The 19847-nt window shown below is 36.4% G+C and overlaps 3 protein-coding genes across 5 annotated transcripts; 2 read left to right on the forward strand and 1 right to left on the reverse strand.

Annotated features, from left to right (window-relative positions):
- Positions 1 to 1929: 1929 nt before the first annotated feature.
- On the forward strand, positions 1930 to 10880 carry LOC137121867 (interleukin-18 receptor accessory protein-like). 2 transcript variants are annotated; one of them, XM_067496058.1, is made up of 12 exons: positions 1930 to 2211; positions 2319 to 2493; positions 4287 to 4446; positions 4536 to 4704; positions 5891 to 5962; positions 6369 to 6498; positions 6644 to 6798; positions 7368 to 7505; positions 7869 to 7979; positions 8072 to 8215; positions 8301 to 8416; positions 10172 to 10880. In XM_067496058.1, the coding sequence occupies exons 1-12, from the start codon at positions 2124 to 2126 to the stop codon at positions 10406 to 10408; spliced, it is 1695 nt and encodes a 564-aa protein (XP_067352159.1). In that variant the 5' UTR covers positions 1930 to 2123; the 3' UTR covers positions 10409 to 10880. The 2 variants fall into 2 exon arrangements, with proteins under 2 accessions (XP_067352159.1, XP_067352158.1); XM_067496057.1 differs by having other exon boundaries at positions 1931 to 2211; positions 8069 to 8215.
- On the reverse strand, positions 10831 to 13757 carry LOC137121909 (PEST proteolytic signal-containing nuclear protein-like). Of its 2 annotated transcripts, none has more exons than XM_067496062.1 (5): positions 13634 to 13757; positions 12776 to 13002; positions 12321 to 12395; positions 12174 to 12229; positions 10831 to 12024 (listed from the first exon to the last, which is right to left on the reverse strand). In XM_067496062.1, the coding sequence occupies exons 1-5, from the start codon at positions 13677 to 13679 to the stop codon at positions 11913 to 11915; spliced, it is 516 nt and encodes a 171-aa protein (XP_067352163.1). In that variant the 5' UTR covers positions 13680 to 13757; the 3' UTR covers positions 10831 to 11912. The 2 variants fall into 2 exon arrangements, with proteins under 2 accessions (XP_067352163.1, XP_067352161.1); XM_067496060.1 differs by having other exon boundaries at positions 12776 to 13005; positions 13634 to 13738.
- Positions 13694 to 19633, forward strand: stk16 (serine/threonine kinase 16). The gene is made up of 8 exons (XM_067496059.1): positions 13694 to 13822; positions 14204 to 14328; positions 14646 to 14865; positions 14952 to 15085; positions 15446 to 15533; positions 17136 to 17264; positions 17425 to 17546; positions 17829 to 19633. Exons 2-8 carry the CDS (start codon positions 14243 to 14245, stop codon positions 17965 to 17967), a joined length of 918 nt encoding a protein of 305 aa, XP_067352160.1. The 5' UTR covers positions 13694 to 13822; positions 14204 to 14242; the 3' UTR covers positions 17968 to 19633.
- The last annotated feature ends 214 nt before the right edge of the window (positions 19634 to 19847 follow it).

The following is a 19847-nucleotide window of genomic DNA, read 5'->3' on the forward strand; positions in this document are numbered from 1 at the left end:
TCTGCACAAGGCATAATCACACCAGCCTTTAACAAATTGTTAAGGTGCAGGTGGGTGCAGGTGCAGTTCTTTCTACAACTTTTATTGGACATTGTCTGCAGGTCAGCATGTGCTTTGTAAAGTAAATGATAGAGGCAGTGCCTCTTTAATTTCATCCACCATTATGTGTTGGTTAGCTCTGATAATTCTTTTGTAAATTGCAAAATTATCAAGTTATCCTATTTTTGTAAGTGTCATTTGTACTCATGTTTTCCAGTAAATGTACTTTTCAATTACTTTAAATTATGTTTAAGTGCTACTGTAGGTCACATTTCTTCATTAGATAGACACAGATGTCAGATACAATCAGAAAATCTTATCAGTTTGGGTTTTAGCCCTGCCAATAGTGTGCACACAGCATACATTCTGCACAGTTTATCTCTGTACCCATATGTCACATGCATCTTCCTTCATGAGCAACTTTTTACATTTCACAGAAGCTGTTCCTGTTTCTAAGTCTTAAGAAATGTTTTTATACATGTATATATCAGCAATAGTTTTGCTTTTACCCTCAAATTAGTTGAAATTGATCTCGGCCCTCTACGTCCTATTTGCACACAATACTTTCTCAATCCCCAGTCATTTTATTTTGTTCAGTTCTAAAACTTCCTATGGCACATGTTAGTACAACACTTTAGGCAAAAATATTTTCCCATCAAATGTACTGGTCAATAATCATCCTGTAACCATCCATCCATCCATCCATCTGCTTATCCTGCCTTTGCCTTGACTGCCCTCTCTGTGCCCATTCACCATATTATTTGCATATAATTTATGCAATGCATATTATGCATATTATATCCTGGAAACTTGGCCTTGATGATTTGATCATCTAAAATCTCATTCCTGAAGTTACAAGTACTAAATAGCATAATATGGCATCTTTGACCTTCTTTACACTTCTAAAATATGTCTTAGCTGATCAGATCTCAAGTGCACACAACGACCAGACTGTGAACCAGTCACTCTAATCACGATGCAGGAAAATTATCATCAAGACAAGACAACTCTGGCGCTGCTTTGGTGAGCGAATGGCAGACTACATGACCTCCCCTTCAGTCCAGTGGCCAGCAAACCTCTGAGAACAGTGTTAATTATAGCTTGCAACAATAACTGTGGTTCCTGTAGAAGTGGCCTCCTTCCACTGTTTGTCTCTGTCTATGTTAAAGAGAATTCATATAAAGTTTGGATAGTGTCCAGCAAATGGCAGAATGCTGATTAGAATCATAAGAAATATAGACTAATATCTTAAACACTTGAGGTATGACTTGGACTGTAATAAAAGACTTGTGAGCATCTCTGGTTTTCCACACATTACTAGATTAGACAGAAAAGAAAAAGATGGTGAATGTGAGATGAGTTATACTGTAGGGAGAATTCTATCGTGGAAAAGAAATAAGGTTAGTAAAAGGGCAGGTGTGCCCCAGAAAACTCAGGTCTTATCTAGATTAAGCAGTTGAGCCATATTTACAATGTAATGGCATATGAATCATACTTTTAGTTTCTAAATGTAGTTTTAGGTAGCTGTGTTTGTGTTTGTGTTTCCCTCATCTGAATAAAGTTTATCATCAAAAAGCATGGCTTTCAAATCTGTCTAATCAGTCTACATTGGCTTTGTATATCCTCTGTTTTCAGTCTACTCGACTATTTTAAGATATGGTATCATAGTGCTAGATGCCTGAAAAAGGTGCCTTTATTTTTTTTAGGTTCATGTTTTCTTTCCATTTACCACAGTACGTTACAACACCTTACTAAACTGCAGTTCACATAGGAAGTGGGTAACAAGTAACAGGAACACAAATCGCTATTAGTTTCCAGTGAAATCGTGCTCAAACAACCCAACAGGAAATTGAGTGATACCATCTACTACGTCTACATGTCCTGCTTGTGCAGCACAAGCTACCGCCCAAGACATAGGGAACAGAGAGCCGCAGATAACAAGGAGAAAATACCTAGCAATCTAAATATGGTTTTGCACGAGTAAATATCAGAACATTGCTTCAATGTAAACTGATGAAGACTGATTTCAGAAGTAACATGACTAAAAGCAACAGGCATCTTTTTTTACGATTTAAAAACAAAAGATGCAAATTGAATTCATTTTAATTTATTTCATTGTTCCTATTTGCTTGGAGGGATGCTGTGTGGGAAATCATCAGAAGAAAAGAACAGGTAAAAAATATCTGTTTATAAAAGGAATCATGTATATAAAGTGTGACTGTTGTCTTTGTAGACTCTCCAGTTAAAATGAAACAGAAATAAGACTGTTGATCTCATAGGTCCTCAGCGGGGGATTACAAATCAGCACTTCCGAATCGTGGAAGGGGAAAACGTCATGATTCCATGTGCAGGGACTGGTGAATGCAGAGAAGGAAATAAAGGCACATCTTTTAAATGTGGTGAAACTTTTATAGCTGAAGCAAAACTTTCTGGAAACTACACCTGTCTCACTGGGTAAATAATATAGTTTTTTGCACTCATCATTACTTTTGTGCTACTGTGTGTGATGGTTAATGTATAATTAAGCACATAATAGCAGCTTAATATTTACAGAATGTGTTCACATCATTGATAAAACTGGCAACACAATCTGGTCTGTTCTTCAAGGATTTTTAAGTCTGCCTTGAAAGAACACTCAAATACTAATATAGGTGCATTTAACTGCTTCTAGGTGAAAATGTTTTCCTTTGTGACTAACTCTAAGATGACTAAAGCCTTAGGAATAGCTGACCTTTGTAAGGATTGTTTGAACCATACAAAGTGTAGATTTGATTGCCATCTGTTTTTTAGAGACATCTACCCATAAGCAAGTCATTAGCACACTTATCAAATTGTAACTAGTAAGCAAAGTTTATTTATATACGTAGGATCTTTGTAGATGAGAGGCCATAAGGTGCTTCACAAAACATAATAAATATGATACAGTAAAAGTCAACATTTAAGAACGCACATAAAACAGTAGAATAGGGACACAGATGCTCAAGTGCTTGGTATCAGGGCCACTTGTTAACAATAGATGTTTTCTTAAGGCAAATGAAGAGGAAATCACAGTTATCTAGAAAGGATGAGATAAGAGCATGGATTAATGGGCTCTACACCATAGGTCTGAGTTTGGCAGTGCTCCTTAATTGAAAATGCAGGATGAGGTCAAGTGCTTTACATGCCAGATCAGAGTCAGACCCTGGTCAAAAAATGACATCAAGCTTTCTAAATGATAATCTTACTGATGAAGAGAGACAACCAATACTTTCCTGCACCTTAGGGATAAGACTGGCAAAAGCACTAATAACAACCTCAGTTTTATCATTATTAAGATGTAGACTATAATCAGCCATCCAGTTTTATTGTATTTAAACAGTAATGTAAAATAGTTTTGCGAAATTTAGATGGTTAAAAGACATGTTTATATAATCTAAAAAAATAAACATGGGACCCAGAACAGAACCTTTTGGCACACCACACAACTGAGGAGACGACAGAGAAAGTCCTATAGAAATGGTAGGAGGAGAACCAGTCCAGGGCTGTCCCAAACCCACCCACCATCTAACTCTGCCAATGAGTATACTGTGCTTCACAGTATCAAACAGTACAGACACTGAGCTTTGCCTTGCATCACTATGCATTAATAAATGATTAAAAATTCATAGTAGTGCCAAATCAGTGGACTGCAATTTACAGAAACCAGACTGGAGCATATCAATTATGTTTTCATTTAATGGAGCTGTGGATTGGCTTTCAACTACATCTTCTAAAAACAGTTTAGAGATGGGCCATTAATTCTTGGTCAGAAATCAATCCAGGTTTAGAATCAAAAATCAAGTTTTTTTTTCAATAATAAAGTTCATATTTCATTTGTCAGGTGTGACACTTAGGGGTGAGTAAGAATACATTAAATAAATAGCATCACTTTTGTCAAGCTTCATATGATAGTCCACTTTTCAGTTCTGGCCTGTATTTGAATGTACATATACTCTACATATATTATTTTACAGCAGAAATTGGGAGGTACTAGCAGATTTGTGTTTAAATCCAATGAGTATAATTGTACTTTTAATGACTTGTTAAGCTTGCCAGCGTAATTATTAAAACTGTAAATAATACTAGTCATTGGCATAACATGGTAGTATATTAAGTGATTATATTAAGAATTAAACTTTTTTGCTATACTAAATGACAGATTATAATGTTTGTTTTTATGCATGCGACTGCATGAACCTCCACTAAGTGTTCAGGTCTCTGCTGTCTAGTGGCAGCAAAGTCTTATTTCATCTGCAGGTGGTGGAGAACACAAGTCTGCCATGCTTCCACCCTGATGAGAGCAGTAAATTACTGCTCATTAGTGCAGGTGGGGAGATCCCCTGCCCGGGACGCACCTGTATTAACAACACAGATATGAAGTGGTACAAGGTGAAGTACACACAAGAACAGAACTATCCATTTCAAAACGGAAACCTCTGAAACACAATGAAATCTCAGACATGTCTGCTTCCTTACAGAATCGTAGCGCTATATCTGAGCAGTCTAGGGCCTCCTGTGAAAAGAACGGGCTGTTATATCTCTGTCAAGTCAGTCATCTTGATGGTGGTGTATATTTCTGTGATAGACAAATAGTTGAACAAGGAGTCAAATGGACTTTCAGGAGAGCTGTTAACATCAACGTAATAAGTAAGTGTTTTGTATTTGTGTGTGTGTGTAGTGTTGCTCCACCATGACTGTTATGACACCTCAAAGTGTATTACTTCATTCACACCATGCCTGTTTGTTTGAGGTGAAAGCAAGTGCTTACACCACCACTTGTTTTTACACCACCATTTTTAGCAATGCCACGCTAGTCAGTGGTTTGAGGTGACAATTTACAGACAAACAACATCTACAGTCGCCAATCTCATAGATCTCATTTTTGTAACATCACTGGAAGGTTTTAGTAAAATATTTCTGCCTCAGTTATATTAATTTGGCATTTGTGTTTTTGTTATTTTGAGGTCTGCAGCTACTAGAACTATAAAATAGTGTTAGATTGTAAACATAATCGCAAAAAATTCAAATTACTATCACGTGTCTGGTTTGTTTTCACCCATTTTTGCAGAAAATACACTGTATATCAAGAAGATTTGTTTAATAAGAGCAAATACGATTTCATCTTTAGTATTCAAACACTTTAATGTCATTCAAATTGAGATTTAAGGTGAAAGTCTTCTCATAGGTCTAATAAAAAATTGCAGCAATGGAAAGGAAAGTCAATGAGATGTTTACTTTATTTGGGAAACTGAATCATTGTTATTTAGTTCACCCTTTAGGTTCAGTTCAAACATAATTTTCATAAGTTTTTTTATTTTTAAGGATTTGAAGATTTTATTCAGGTCCATGACAGCTTCAAAAAGCAACACTATGGGCTAAAAAGAGCACATGCAATACAGAGACTAAAACTATGTTGACTCACCATGAGACATTTTCTTCACCAACATCTGTTTAACATATAGCATTCATGTCTAAACTAGTTCATGGGCATCACACCTTCTAAACCAAAAGCCACAGACCTTTCCAATTAGCAGGTGATTTCAACATGGTTGACAAATGTCACAAAGACTAATAACCCCTAATAAAGCAATACAGTGAAACAAAGTGCAGTTGTTAAATTATTGCATCTATCCACTTTCTGTTTTCATTCAAGATTATTCAAATGGCTCAATCACAGTATGCAAAGGGAGACAAAGAATCACCCTTCACAAGTTGCTAGTCCATAATTTAGTTGTTGTTGTTTTGTGCAGTTTATGGTAGTTGTATGTAAAGGCATTTATTTGACTTCAAGTGGGTTGAGTTGATGCCTCTTCTTTTTTCCATGCCCAAACAGCACATTACACAGCTAGTGGCCCTCCCAGGATTGTAAATCCTGATGACAACATGACAGAAGAAGTAGAGCTTGGTAAGCAAATTCATACATGCTCTCCCATTATCCCACAGCTGTGAGAGTCAAAACCAAATTAAATAGTTATGAACTCGTTTTTTTTTTTTTTTTTTAGTTTTCAGCATTTTTTAATATGCAACTCATATATAACAACTATATAACTATATAACAACTCATAATATAACTCAAAACTAATTAAAAACAGCTTTCAGAGTTGCCTAATTATTTTTTAATTACAACTTGTTTGTTGTATGCACATTTAATGCATACAATATTGCTGAAGAATATGGTTATATGTGTCTTATAATGACACAATGGTCACATCTTTGAAAGGCTTGTTTCTGCATCTTCTAAACACACGTTGTCACTCTCATTAAGAAATTAATATATGTATTTTAAGGGCCACATATTTTTTCTATTGCAGGTCAATCTCACACTCTGATCTGCAAGGTCCATTTTCCTTCTGAGATAAATACTTCAGCAGATGTGCGGTGGTACATAAATTATGGTGGTAAACTGGACAATAACACTGTACTACAAATGGAGAAGCCACAGTGAGTCTCACAAGTTTGCTTTTGCCAAGGAGCTATCCTTCATTTTTACAGAGCCCATGTTTGCACATTTGGATTTTGCAAAACCCAATAATGAAGTGTGTATTCAACTTGTCTTGTAAGATTGCAAATAATTTCTCTTATTCAGACAGAAGAAATGGATATTGGAGGAGCTCGAGGTCACACGGAGAGCCATTCTAGAAGAGGTGAATCAACAACACTTGAACAACACATATACCTGCATTGCCAGTAATACTGTTGGGGTCAGTCGTGCGACTATAAAGCTCAAGAAAAAAATCCAAGGTACTGTTGTTTCTATCTCAACCTTCATGTTTTTATTTCTTATACGTTTTTCAAAATACTGGTACAGTGTTAGATTTCAAATAAATAAAAATTTAAATAAAATGAAATAAAATAAGCTGCAATACAGAGGAAAGTCTCTCCAGGTATTGAACCCTAAAATGGCAGGCATGAGAATTACACCACATGTGAAAGACTGGTGAGGCAGTCTGCTTCCACGCAGTGACTCAAGTAGTTGGATTTGTCAACGTGCAGGAACAATTCGACATTTAAAGGCTGACCACGTCCATCCCTTCATCATCACAGTTTACCCATCTTGTGATTACTACTTCCAGCAGGATAATGTGCATCTTTCAAATCTGCAGCAATTGTGTGATGCTGTCATGTCAAAATGGACAAAAGTGAAGAATGTTTCCAGCACCTTGATAAATATATGCAGAAATAAGGCAGTTCTGAAGGCATAAGGGGGCCAGTCCTTTAGTAGCAAGGTGGACCCTTTAAAGTGGCCAGTGAGTGCATATTAACATCTAATGTGTCATTTAATTTAATTGTACTTGTGTACTTCATTTCAGTAAAATGGCCATCATTGGTTGGGTATCCGATTGTGTGTTTCCTGCTGGTAGCCTGGCTGGGAGTTGTTTTGCATGTAAAACAATTAGAACTACAGCTTTTCTACAGATCCCACTTTCAGCATGGAACACATGATGGAGGTCAGAACGCAGACACACACATACACAAACTAAATATGAAGTAGAAACCCTAAGGCAAACCTACATACTAACATCCTGACTTGACGTGCACCATTTTTTGATAAACCTAGATAAAGCACAAGATTAACCTGCAATTTATTTTTTATTTTTTTATTTTATTTTACCATGCAAAGCATTGTAAACATGTTGATAATAATGTGAAATAGTCATTATCTATTCATAAATGAAGGTACAACTGCACTTTGTGTATTAAGGACAAAAGCCAATATAACAATTATGTTATTACAGAGGGAAAAACACATTTACTAAGTTGTTATTGTTGTGTTGTCAAAATTGTCTTTCACATTGGCCAACACAAATCAGAGGGGAAAGAGTTTGATGTGTTTCTGTCATATGTGTGGAGCCCTCCATCACAAGAGGTGTGGGAAGGAGGGACCCTTTCCTCTCAATCTCGATCTGACACTAATGAGAAAGGTAGGCCAACAAGATTGATGATATGTCTTTCAAGAGTTCACTGATGTGTACCACTACTGGTGAAGTTAATGACCAATTACTTTTAATAGCAGCATGTCTATCCAGCATGGACCCGCCAAACACTGTGGAAGGTAAAGGCACCCAGACACCACTAGAAGTTCTGCTACCCCAAGTAATTGAACAGCGATGGGGGTATCGTCTCTGTTTATTGGAGAGGGACATACTTCCTGGAGGAGGTCAGAAAACCAGATGTGTGAGGATCATGTGTATGTGTCTATGTATGTGTCTCCACCTGCTAATATTTTCTAATTGGTACTGCAGCATATACAAATGATGTAGTCCAGACAATACAGAGAAGCCACATGCTCATCTGTCTCCTGTCCGCTGATTACTTCTATGACAGCAATGCTGTGTTTGTACTGGAGTCAGGAATCCAGGTAAGGAAAGACTAATGTTGGTGTTATGTTATCACATCATGAATACACAACTTGTAAAAACTTATTAAACATTAAAACTTCAGTTCAATGGAAAGACACATTTGAGGTTTTTTATGTTTAGCTTATACTGTTGTATACTATAAGCAAAAAAGTTGGCACAACGTGTAAAATGTAAATAAAAACAGAATGAATGATTTTTAAATGTCATCAACACATATTTTATTTACAGCAGTACATAAATAACATATCAGATGTTGAAACTGTGACATTTTACCATTGAATAGAAAATATTACCTCATTTTGAATTTAACGGCAACAACACATCTCACAAAAGGTGGAAGAGGGCAAGAAAAAGCTGGAAAAGTAATGACTGGGTATAAAAGGAGCATTGAAGAGAGGCAAAGCCTCTCCAATGTGTGGACACCAATCTGAGACAAACTGCACCAAAAAATTGTGGAAAAGTTTCAGAAAAGAGTTAAGCAATGAAAAATTGCTAAAACTTGAAAATCCCACCATCTATTGTATCATCAAAGGATTCAGAGAATCAGGAAGATTCTCTCTGTGTAGGTGACAAGGCCGAAGGTCAAAACTGGATGCACGATTCTCTAATGGACATCATTGCATGGTCTCAGGAACACTTCCAAAAATCACTGTCTGTGAACACGGTTCACTGTGCAATCCACAAACGTAAGTTAAAGCTGTATCATGCAAAGAAGAAGCCATATGTGAACACGATCTCTGGGCCAAAGCTCATTTAAAATGGTCTGAGGCAAAATGAGGAAAACTATTCTGTGGTCAGATGAATCAAAGTTTGAAATTCTTTTTGGAAACCATGGACGTCATGTCCTGTGGACTAAAGAGGAGAGGGACCATCCAACTTGTTATCAGTGGACAGTTCTAAAGTCTGCATCTGTGATTGGTGCATGATAAAACAAAAAATCCGGCAACAAAAGCCCAGGACTGTTGAGCAGCTAGAAATCCGCATCAGACAAGAATGGGATAACATTCATGTCCTAAAACTCTAAATACTGGTCTTCTCACTTCCCAGATGTTTACAGACAGTTGTTAAAAGAAGAAGGGATGCTAAACAATGGTAAACATCCCCCTCTTCCAACCTTTTTTGAGATGTGTTGCTGCCATCCAATTCAAAATGAGCTAATATTTTCCATGAAATTGTAAAATGGCTCAGTTTCAACATCTGATATTTTCTTTGTGTTCTATTGTGAATAAAATATTGGTTGTTGAGATTTGCAAATCATTGCATTCTGTATTTATTTATGTTTTACACATCTTCCTAACTTTTTTGGATCTGGGGTTGTACTCCACTGCCATTAAATAACAACAAAATGCAACTGGCTATTTGTTACTTCTCGTGATTGTAAATATTCTTCTACCAATTATTTATTCTTGAATAGTACTACTATTCTTTTTTATTGCAAAAAAACAATCCTCGTGTGCCTGAATTCCAATCAACACACAGCCTGTGTGTAACATTTCATAGCTTTAGAAAACCTTACAGCTAATGACAGTTTAAAAAACAGGAACTTAAAACCATGCGGATAGTGGAAACTCTGACTAAAAACAAAACGTACCATAAGTCACAAAGAAAACCACAGGTATCCTGATTTACTTTACCTTAAGTACATTTTTTCCCTTAGTTTTAATTTAGATGTGTTTATATTAAACTACTGTTTTCATGGTTTCTTCACACAGACACAATTGTTTATTGATGTGTCCCTTCTAACATATCTCCAGGCTTTGCTGCAGAACTCAACTCCCAAACTCTTGCTCATATGGACAAGCAGAGGCTCATCATCCCTCAACCAGCCAGATTCTCCACTACCCACACTCGTCCAAAGGGCCTTAAAGGTTCTACCCAGTCTAAACTGGAACTCAAGAAAACCTACCGAAGCCACCTGCCGATTCTGGAAGTCTTTAAGGAAGGCTATGCCTGATCACAGAGTGAAGCTTTTTTCACCCATAAATGACTAGTTTTCAGACTGTTACCAGTAACATTTGCAAAACGTAAACATGGTGAACACAGCATGTTCTTCCAATATTTATGATGTAGATGTGGAATTACTGTTACCACATCCTTATTAAGAACTTGATGGACAAACAAGTGAAGGAAACTCCAATGTTAAGGCTGCCAAATCATAACTGTGAACATGGATTATTGGTTAGACTGTAAAATAACTAGGTACCAACTAGACAAATGAAAATGTCAGAAATCTTGGAAAAATAATTAGTACAAAAATAAAATCCAAAGTTTTCAAAATGAATGCTATGCAATTAAGCTTAAGCTTTTCTTTGGCTATTTGTGTATCGCTGTCACAAATACACTCATGTCTTAAGGCATAGTTCATATTGTACTCTATTACAGCACACATTAGCAATAAACATTAGACAACACATATGATACATAATTTTTATTTGATGGGCTTTAGGTATGTATTCTGAGAGTTCTGGGTGATAAAAAGGGTTTGTAACAACATATACTGGAGTTCTCCGTTTCAATCAAGGGGAATTCACAAAAGAGTCTGAGGCAAAGAAGTCACAGAGGTACTACTTTTATCTCAATAAAAAATTGGTTCATATTTATTAAGTGTGGGCCTTCTGTTGTTGAAATATTCATAAAGTTTGTAAATGTAATTGTTGCTATAACAACCCAGAATTTATTACTTATTATCATCAGCATGCTGGTATCCATATCATGGCTGTAAGATTCATGCTTTCACAACTAAACATACATTATTAGTCCTTCAACTCTGAACATAAAAATCAACACCCACATTCCTACGATAGTTAACTAATCCAGATTTGTGTGAGAAAAGAAATACTGGCAAAAGCTCAAACAAAAGACCGAAAAATCTAACAAAATACAGCCTATGACATGGCACAGCTGATGAAAAGAAGGATTTGACATAGATACGGAGAAACAATCCATTTATATGTCTGTACCCCAATTGCTCTGCGTATACACACATTAACACAATGCTCAAGCTCACACTCCCATTTGTGAATTTAAAAATAAAACATTATCACACTTCTATGTACATTTTTACATGACTATTAGACCACATCTACCCAGATCCAGGTAGGAAAGGACATGTCACAAAACAGGCATGAACACCCTAGGCTGATATTTTTTCTATTTAGCCAGCAGAAAGCCACTTTTTGTAGCAAAAATTTGTAGCAACTTTTCAACTGTCTTAACAACATTCTAGCTGTTTTGTCTCATCTCTTTATCACCCCACTCTACATGGAGACTTTGTATCCTTTCTTCTTCATCAGCATCAGCAGGTAGTGGTTTGAAACGTAAACACAAGGTGAGTCACAGAGTATCATAGAAGGCTAAAAGTATTCTTCATCATGTCCACAGAGCCAAGCAGCCGTAAAAACGAATCATTTGAGCCTTCATAGATACAATAACTCTGTCATGGTGTAAGTAACCTGTACAAAATTATGCATTAGTGACAAATGCTGTGGTAGTCTTTTAATGTTTGTCAGCTTGGGCCTTCAGCTTCCTCTCCCACAGTTTCTGATGATCAGAGAAGCCCTGCTTGCCCTTGTTGAAGGAATTAGGTCCTGCAGATGTTGGTGTCTCCCTGACAAAATAGATCAGGTCAGCTAAAAGAACTAAACTTGAAACTTGAAATTCATTTAAAATATATATATAAAGAGAGAGCAATGTTTACATAAAAGCAAATGCTGAGGAAACAGTTAACAGTATAAAGAACAGTGTGTGTGTATACACCTGCCAATGTTCTTCATCCTCATCTTTGCTTCTGGAGGCATCTCCTCAGGTTCACTCTTCATGACATAATATAAAAATTTGAGTCAGTATGTATATGTGCTATTTACACCACCATGATATAGGTAGGGTATGTTCATGTGCACTTACGTCATCATCTTCATTAAAAACAGATGCCAGCCCTGCCTTTTTTTGAGGAACTGATGGTACAGGTTCTTTAAGTTTCTAGAAGAGGTTGAAGGAACTAGACTTAGGGAACCAAAAATAGCAAATCTCCAAATGCCAAGATTTGATAAGTTTAAACAGACAATGTTCAGCACTTGCACTCAACAAATTACTAGGACTACTTAATGTATTAGTTGAAACAATTTAGCAACTGTTAAATATTTCAAGACCTCTCAAAACCAACATAACATCATCCATGTCTCATTCTGAACAGTAGGTTATGAGCATTACTTAACTTACACATCTAGTAACATTATAGGTCCTAACTAGAGTTATGGTTACTCCGGTATTGTATCAGTCTGTAATCATAATTAAAACTACTAATACATGTTTTTAAATACATACAGGGTACGTCCTACCACGTTACATTACACACTCACTGTTGCTCCAAGTTTTATAGATATAGGATTCGACTTGCTCCCCATCCGACTGCTCATGCTAAAGCCAATTTTGGAGACTTTGCAGGGCGCTGGTGGATCTGACGAGGACTCGTCTTCATCTTCAGCTGTGAGATGCTCTGACGAGCGTTTGACTGCGGCCCCTTCTCCGCCCACAGTGCTACAAGAGACAGGCTTAGTTTTCACTCTGCCTTCCTCCTCCTGCGGCCCTGCTTGAGGCAAGACAACTCACCAAGGTGAACAACTATTTTCAGGGAATTGGAGAGTATCATCTTAACCCGAGTGGCTACGTTTCTAGCCATCAACAAACCCAATGCAATGTTATGTTACTACTTAAATTACAGTTTTAAGTTCGCGTGTGTGCTGAAACTACAATGAATATCTGAATACGTTCATCCTGGTAACATATATTATTACCGTAGTAGCTCACCTATATTGTGCTAAACTGGGCCAAGTGGCTAGCTACTTGGGACTTAGCTAGGCTAATCCAAGCTAAATAAAAATCTCTCTTCTTCAACATTTTTTTTCCTAAATACGTTACGTTACCTTGTTAAAGTTAGCAGTGACTTTGGCACAACGTACCCATTTCAATTTCCAAAGGTACCGTCAAACACACAGGTAAGAGTAATACTATGTTACGCTAGCTGATCCTTAGCTAACGTAACTAGCCAATGAAGCCTAATAACATTAGCTACGTTAGCTTAAAGATGTTTCCGCATGTTTCCTTGTTATATGTTTTGCTGTAGCTGGTTTTAGTGGGTGGGCAGGAAAATAAGTTATCTTAATTAGAGTATCACTTTATGTTTACATAGTTTATACATTAAACCGCTCGTATATCACCTCCATCGTCGTTGCAACCTTTTCTGTTATGCCCGTAATCCGCCATTCTTCTACTTCCAGACTTTCCAGCCGTTGCCGCTAGTCTTCTTCCAGCGCCGGATGCCAAACAAGCTTCACACGGTTTATACGCGAAGAAGAAAATGGAGGAAATATGACATCAGGCTAACTTCGTAAACAGAAAACTAGCTGGTAAGAATAAATGTGTAACACCACAAACACAACATGGTAATGTTATGTTTTGTTGACTATTGTGTCAGGCAATCAGGGACTATAGTTACAAATTGACGTAAATGACTAATTTTGGTTTTTTTTAGCCTGTAAGTTTTGTTTTACTTATTGGTGGTGAGCTTCTCTGTTAGCTAAAACACATAGCTAACGTTGCTGTCCGACAATGTGACATGACTTGAGATTAACATTGTTTTCTACAGTTGACCAATGTTTTTTGCTATTTTGTTTCAGCAAAAATGTCTTTTTATATGAACCGTTGTAGCTATGTATTAGTTCACCACTTAATGTATTTATTTGACAGTGTCTCTAAAATAAATTTTTATTTTCCTCTTCTTGTTACAGGCCCTTATAAGCTTGGTGTTAAACAATGTACCAGTCAAGATGGGACAGACACTGTGTATTTGCTCCCGTAGCTCCATTACTATTGATAACAAAAAATATTACTTTGTGCAGAAACTAGATGAAGGGTAAGGTAACACGTTACATGTTTAAAACTCCACTTTCAACTCTCCTTTAGATGCTAAGTATGTTGATCATAAATTTATCTACAAATCCCACGGTGCCTAGTGACACCTGCACAAGAAATAAATGGGCAGGGGGCTGAAAAACACACACAGAGAAGAACAGAATCTGTTAAGATACTGGCTAATGCATTGTTGACATTGCTGTATGGGATTTATGAAAATATGTAGCACTAATATTGCCTGCCTTATACTTGTAAAGATTAATTTGGACAGTTACACTCCTATTAATCTCACTCAAATCTCTCTGTGTCTTCCGTCAGTGGGTTCAGTTATGTTGACCTGGTAGAGGGAGTAAAGGATGGACGCTTCTATGCCCTGAAGAGGATCCTGTGCCATGACCGTGAAGGCCGCCAGGAGGCTCAGAACGAGGTGGAGATGCACCAAATGTTTAATCACCCCAACATCTTGAGCTTGGTTGCACACACCTTTGTTGATCGTGGAGGAAAGAGTGAAGCCTGGCTACTTCTGCCTTATATTAGTGTAAGTTTATGCAGTAGCTAGTATGACTAGAATAGCCACAATAGAATTGAAATAATTTGTATATGATGGTTTGTTTGTGTCAACAGAATGGAAGTCTGTGGTCTGTTTTGGAGAAGCTAAGGGACAAGGGGCGCTCAGTGCCCGAAAAACAGATTATAAAAATCTTGCATGGCATCTGCTCTGGTCTCAAGGCTATTCATGAAAAAGGTTATGCACACAGGTAGTCTTTCTCCATACACATTTGCTTTGTATAGTTTCAATTCCCATATAATAAAATAAACATAGTCTTGAAACGTATAAAAAAAAGTGAATGTACAGAAAGGTAGGCACCTCTCCAAATACCAAGTATGTAGAAGACTGTACTGTATTTAGCAATGTGGCTGATCCTTGTTACTAATGAACAGCATTTAACAGAGAAATCCAAAATATTTAAGAATTGTAATGTGAGCCCAGCCAATCAGACTGTTATTTAACATTAATGTTATGATTTACGCACTTTTCCAAATAGTAACTTTTGTGTTCCTTTTTAAATTAACAAAATTACAATTATCGCCTCTGTGATTTATTTATTTTTTTACAGAGACCTAAAGCCCACAAATGTACTTCTAGATGAAAACGACAGACCGGTTTTGATGGATCTAGGCTCTATGAACCGTGCCAGGATTGAGGTAAGGGTGCAGGGTTTGTGACGATTAGGTTTTAAATTGATACTGTAAATGAACCACCAAAGCCCAAATTAGCCTCAATTTGGCAGGTATGGCCGCACACTTATTCTTCACTGAGCACTATACACAAGAATTTGTAGCATAGTTTTTGGAGGTTGGTCTGTTACTGTATGAGCACAGGGTCATAATTACAATATGTCAGTGAAGATTTTCAGTTATCCGGGTGAGGTTACCTGATAAGTGAGTCATGGCCATAGTTGTTTCCAACTAACAAGAAAGAAGTAAAATTTCCATGACTCAATTTCAAGACATAAGTACTATTTTTGACAATAACACAGTGCTTATAAACACTATAGTGAACAAGAATCACTATAGTGAAGTTTTAGATTTCCACCTCTAGATGGCAGAATAACATTTTTTAATGCCAGTGAATTATAATATCATGCTTTACCACACACACACACACACACACACACACACACACACACACACATACACCACACTATGGACTACTACTACTGTAGCTCCTGCATATGGTCTGCTATTTCTTGGATTAGATCTTATACATTTCTGGGCCTTTTACCTATATATATATATATATATATATATAAAAACAAAATAGAGTATGCAAAAAGTCTAAGCACATTAAGGTTTCCAACAATGTGTATTGCCTAATCAAGTCTGGCAGGCCATTAAATCTGCTCAAAACTCACTTTTATCTTACCAGATTTACTTAACTGATGCTGTTTGTTGTAATTATTGTAATAACATTTTCTTGTTTTATACTTAAGTGTTTTTGGGGGTTTTTATTTCTGTAAATCTTTGAAGCATTGATTGGGTCATTGAAATATATTACTCAAAAAAAAGTTAAGGATATTTGACATTCAGGTGAAATTTCAGAATGCACCTAAAATGTACTATAACCTTTACAGTTGAACTTAATTTCACCTTCTTTAAATTTTTGAATGCACATGTCCAGTTGTTCAGTGTTTCAGTAGTTATTGCTTAACGTGCTGTTCTATAACAAGGTGATTAATTGCAAAAATCACAACGCAATTCATGGATCAGACATGATCCATGAATTGCGTTGTGATCAACCAATAAATGTTCTGGTTGAATGGGACCAAGTCGACAACTGACAAGTTATTGAGACATTGACATTTTTTGTTGTAGTACATCCACCGCTGTTGTTAGCTTTTGATTCAATAAATTGTTCGAGATGAAGAAATTACCGATGCATGCTTCTACTTAAGTGCCCAACTTTCATGACATAATATCACTGTACCATGAACGTTTTACTTTTTCCATAAAGGTAACCCAAAAGTCGAATATCCCAAACTTTTTGTAAGTAGTGTAATTATATATTTGGTAATTTGCTCCTTTGGTTGTTCCCTGAATGTGATTGACACACTTACAACAGGAAGACTTTGTCAAGGGTCACTGTAGAAGAAGCATTTACATTTATTAATATTTCAAGAGTTAAAGGCAGAAGCATCACTTTATCCAGAAAATGTTGATATTATGTTGCTTAAGACTTACTTTGAAAAAATTTAAATTTACCTTGGTATTACTTTTATTATTTAAATATAGCTACATTTATTACAGGTTAGAGGTACTAGAGAAGCCATGACCATACAGGACTGGGCAGCCCAGCGATGCACCATTTCCTACAGAGCTCCTGAACTTTTCAACGTTGAGAGTTACTGCATTATAGATGAGCGCACTGATATCTGGGTAAAGCCTTGTATTCTTTATCATTTTGGGCTTGTATGTGTCAGAAATGTTGTTTTCTTCAGTGTACTTATGTCTCTGAAGCCGTACGTCGTTATTACTGTGAGTTGTTCACTGGCTAATTCCTTTTTTCTTCTATTGTGGTTTTTTCATGCTGTTCTAGTCACTTGGCTGTGTGCTTTATTGCATGATGATGTTGGAGGGGCCATATGATCTGGTTTTTCAGAAGGGGGACAGTGTTGCCCTGGCTGTCCAGAATCCAGTGGCCATCCCACAGTCTTGCAGGTCAGTCTTTAGACTATAACAATATCTTACAGTGTATCAGTCTTTGTAAATGTAAGTAATGTAACTGATTTTAAGGAGATAATGTATACTAACAGCCACAAAGCTAACTTTACATGAACAAAGTTAGTTTAGGCTGTTTTTGTTGTTTGTGAACTTGTACAATAACTACAATACATCTTAATGATATAATAAAAGCCACTTATTAAGGTTTGTATCACTAATGTGTATTTATTGATCAAATGTAGTTTGTTCTAATTTGATGTCTGTCTTTGCTATGTCAAGTTACTCCGAAGGTCTGCAGATGCTTTTGAGCTCCATAATGGTGTCAAATCCCCAGGAGAGACCTAACATCGACTGGGTTCTTGACCAGGTACAGGACCTGCAGAGTCGTAGCCCGAACACCCAAACTAACATGGTCTGATTATTATATGGAGCACTAGATGCTGCCTGTGGAAAATGTTTGCTCATAGAAATAATCTTTTCTTTTTTTGTGTTGGAAATATTTCTTTTATTTATTGACTGATATTAACTTCAGTCTAAAGTCATAGGTAAAGACCTTTATTTGGGCTAGAGAGCTTGGCAACAGTATCAGGTTTTATTTAGGATCTGATCCCGCCTGCATATAACACTGGACTCTTTAAGTCATCATAGACTTGCCAAACAATCTAAAGAATTTTAAGCATTAAATGTTATTTAGTCCCTGCAGTATGATGCTTTTGGCAAAGATCACGTTTGGTTTCTACTAATGATGGGGCTTTGCCTTGTAATTTTGAAGGAACAGTTTGACATTCTACAGAATCCTCTGACTTGCATGAGAAGATTGATATTAATTTTATGTGTAGCTTTAGTCAGCAGTCTGTTAACTCTTTGTGCTCAGCGAACCAGTTGATGTCTGTAACCTTAACAGGTAACAGGTGTCCCTAGAGTATTCCTTAAAAATATGTATTTTTTTTAGAAATATAGGTTTTCTTATAATAAAAGGGATAGTATAAAAGTGTTGCCAGGCAAGATATCAGAATACATTCCTGACAAAGAAGGAGTTTTGTAATATTCCTCTTTTTAATTGTGATTCCTGCGATGTATGTGTGTAACATCCTGTGGTTCCTCATTTGTGCTGTAATTATAAATGCACTGCCTTCAGGTTTTCTCCACACTATTGCTCACACTGTACACATAATGGGGAAAACTGAAAGGATAGTGCACCTTTTACTGGGAAAGTTGCATTTCAACACACAGAGGTGCTCCACCATCACCACTCTTGCTCCACATGCTGACATTATAATTGACCGGGTTTCTGTACATGCAGTTGGCACTGTATGAACGGGCTCTTCTAAACAGTAACGGGCTCAAAGAGAAGGGGTCACTTGCTACTTTTACAAACCTTATAATACAGATTTAATTAACTTTAAGTCAAAGTCATTACCCCATTTGCCATTGCAATTTAACATATCTTTTTTTCTCTTACCTTTCACCGTATCATGTTTTTAAACTGTTGTATGTATAATATGTATTATTTTTCCATTCCCGCTATGCTTGTGTTTAATTCAAGGTTTCCTGTCATGTGTGACTCTGGACTCACACTTTTGTTCTCTCAGGGTTCACCCATATCTCAAGTGGTCTGATGGTCTTTACTAGGAGACCTAAACTGTACCTTTTAAAACTATTATTTAATAAAGACTTTGGACATTTAAGTTGATATTAATGCTTTTGCTCTGTAATGTACTGATATTGGATCATATTAAGAGTTACAAAATGTCCTTGATAATTACTGGTGTTGGAATGGTAATTTATCTACTGTTAAAATATGTTCTCTAATCTTTAATTCTAAGTTTGGATATGTTGAATGACCATAAAGTTTTGTGTAGTCATTCTGCTGTCACATCACTGGTGAAGTAAGGAATGTTTTTACTTTTTTTTTTTGGTGAAGTTCACAGATTTTATTTTACAAATGATTGAGTTCTTTAATGCTGAACAAATCTGTTGAAATTATGTTTAATCTCTTGTTCTCTGCACAGTAAAGGACAAATAAACATGCACCACTCAGAATAAATTTTTTTATTATAAGTATGAATTAAAACAGAATTGTACCTCCAAAAAGCAACTGAATAACATGCACAAAATGGCATATATATTATTAAATATTTAGACTCCAGTTGTGGTTAGTGTCTTGAAATGCATTAAATAAAGCATAATAAAAGCCCCACTGACAAATAGATTTTGCATAAGAGATCTGTGACTATAACGTGGCACATAATGCCCTCCAGTAAAGTTAAAGTCTTGCATTGAAAAAGTATACCACAT

The sequence above is a fragment of the Channa argus genome, chromosome 2 (assembly GCF_033026475.1).
Source record: "Channa argus isolate prfri chromosome 2, Channa argus male v1.0, whole genome shotgun sequence".
In the NCBI taxonomy this organism is placed as follows: Eukaryota; Metazoa; Chordata; class Actinopteri; order Anabantiformes; family Channidae; genus Channa; species Channa argus.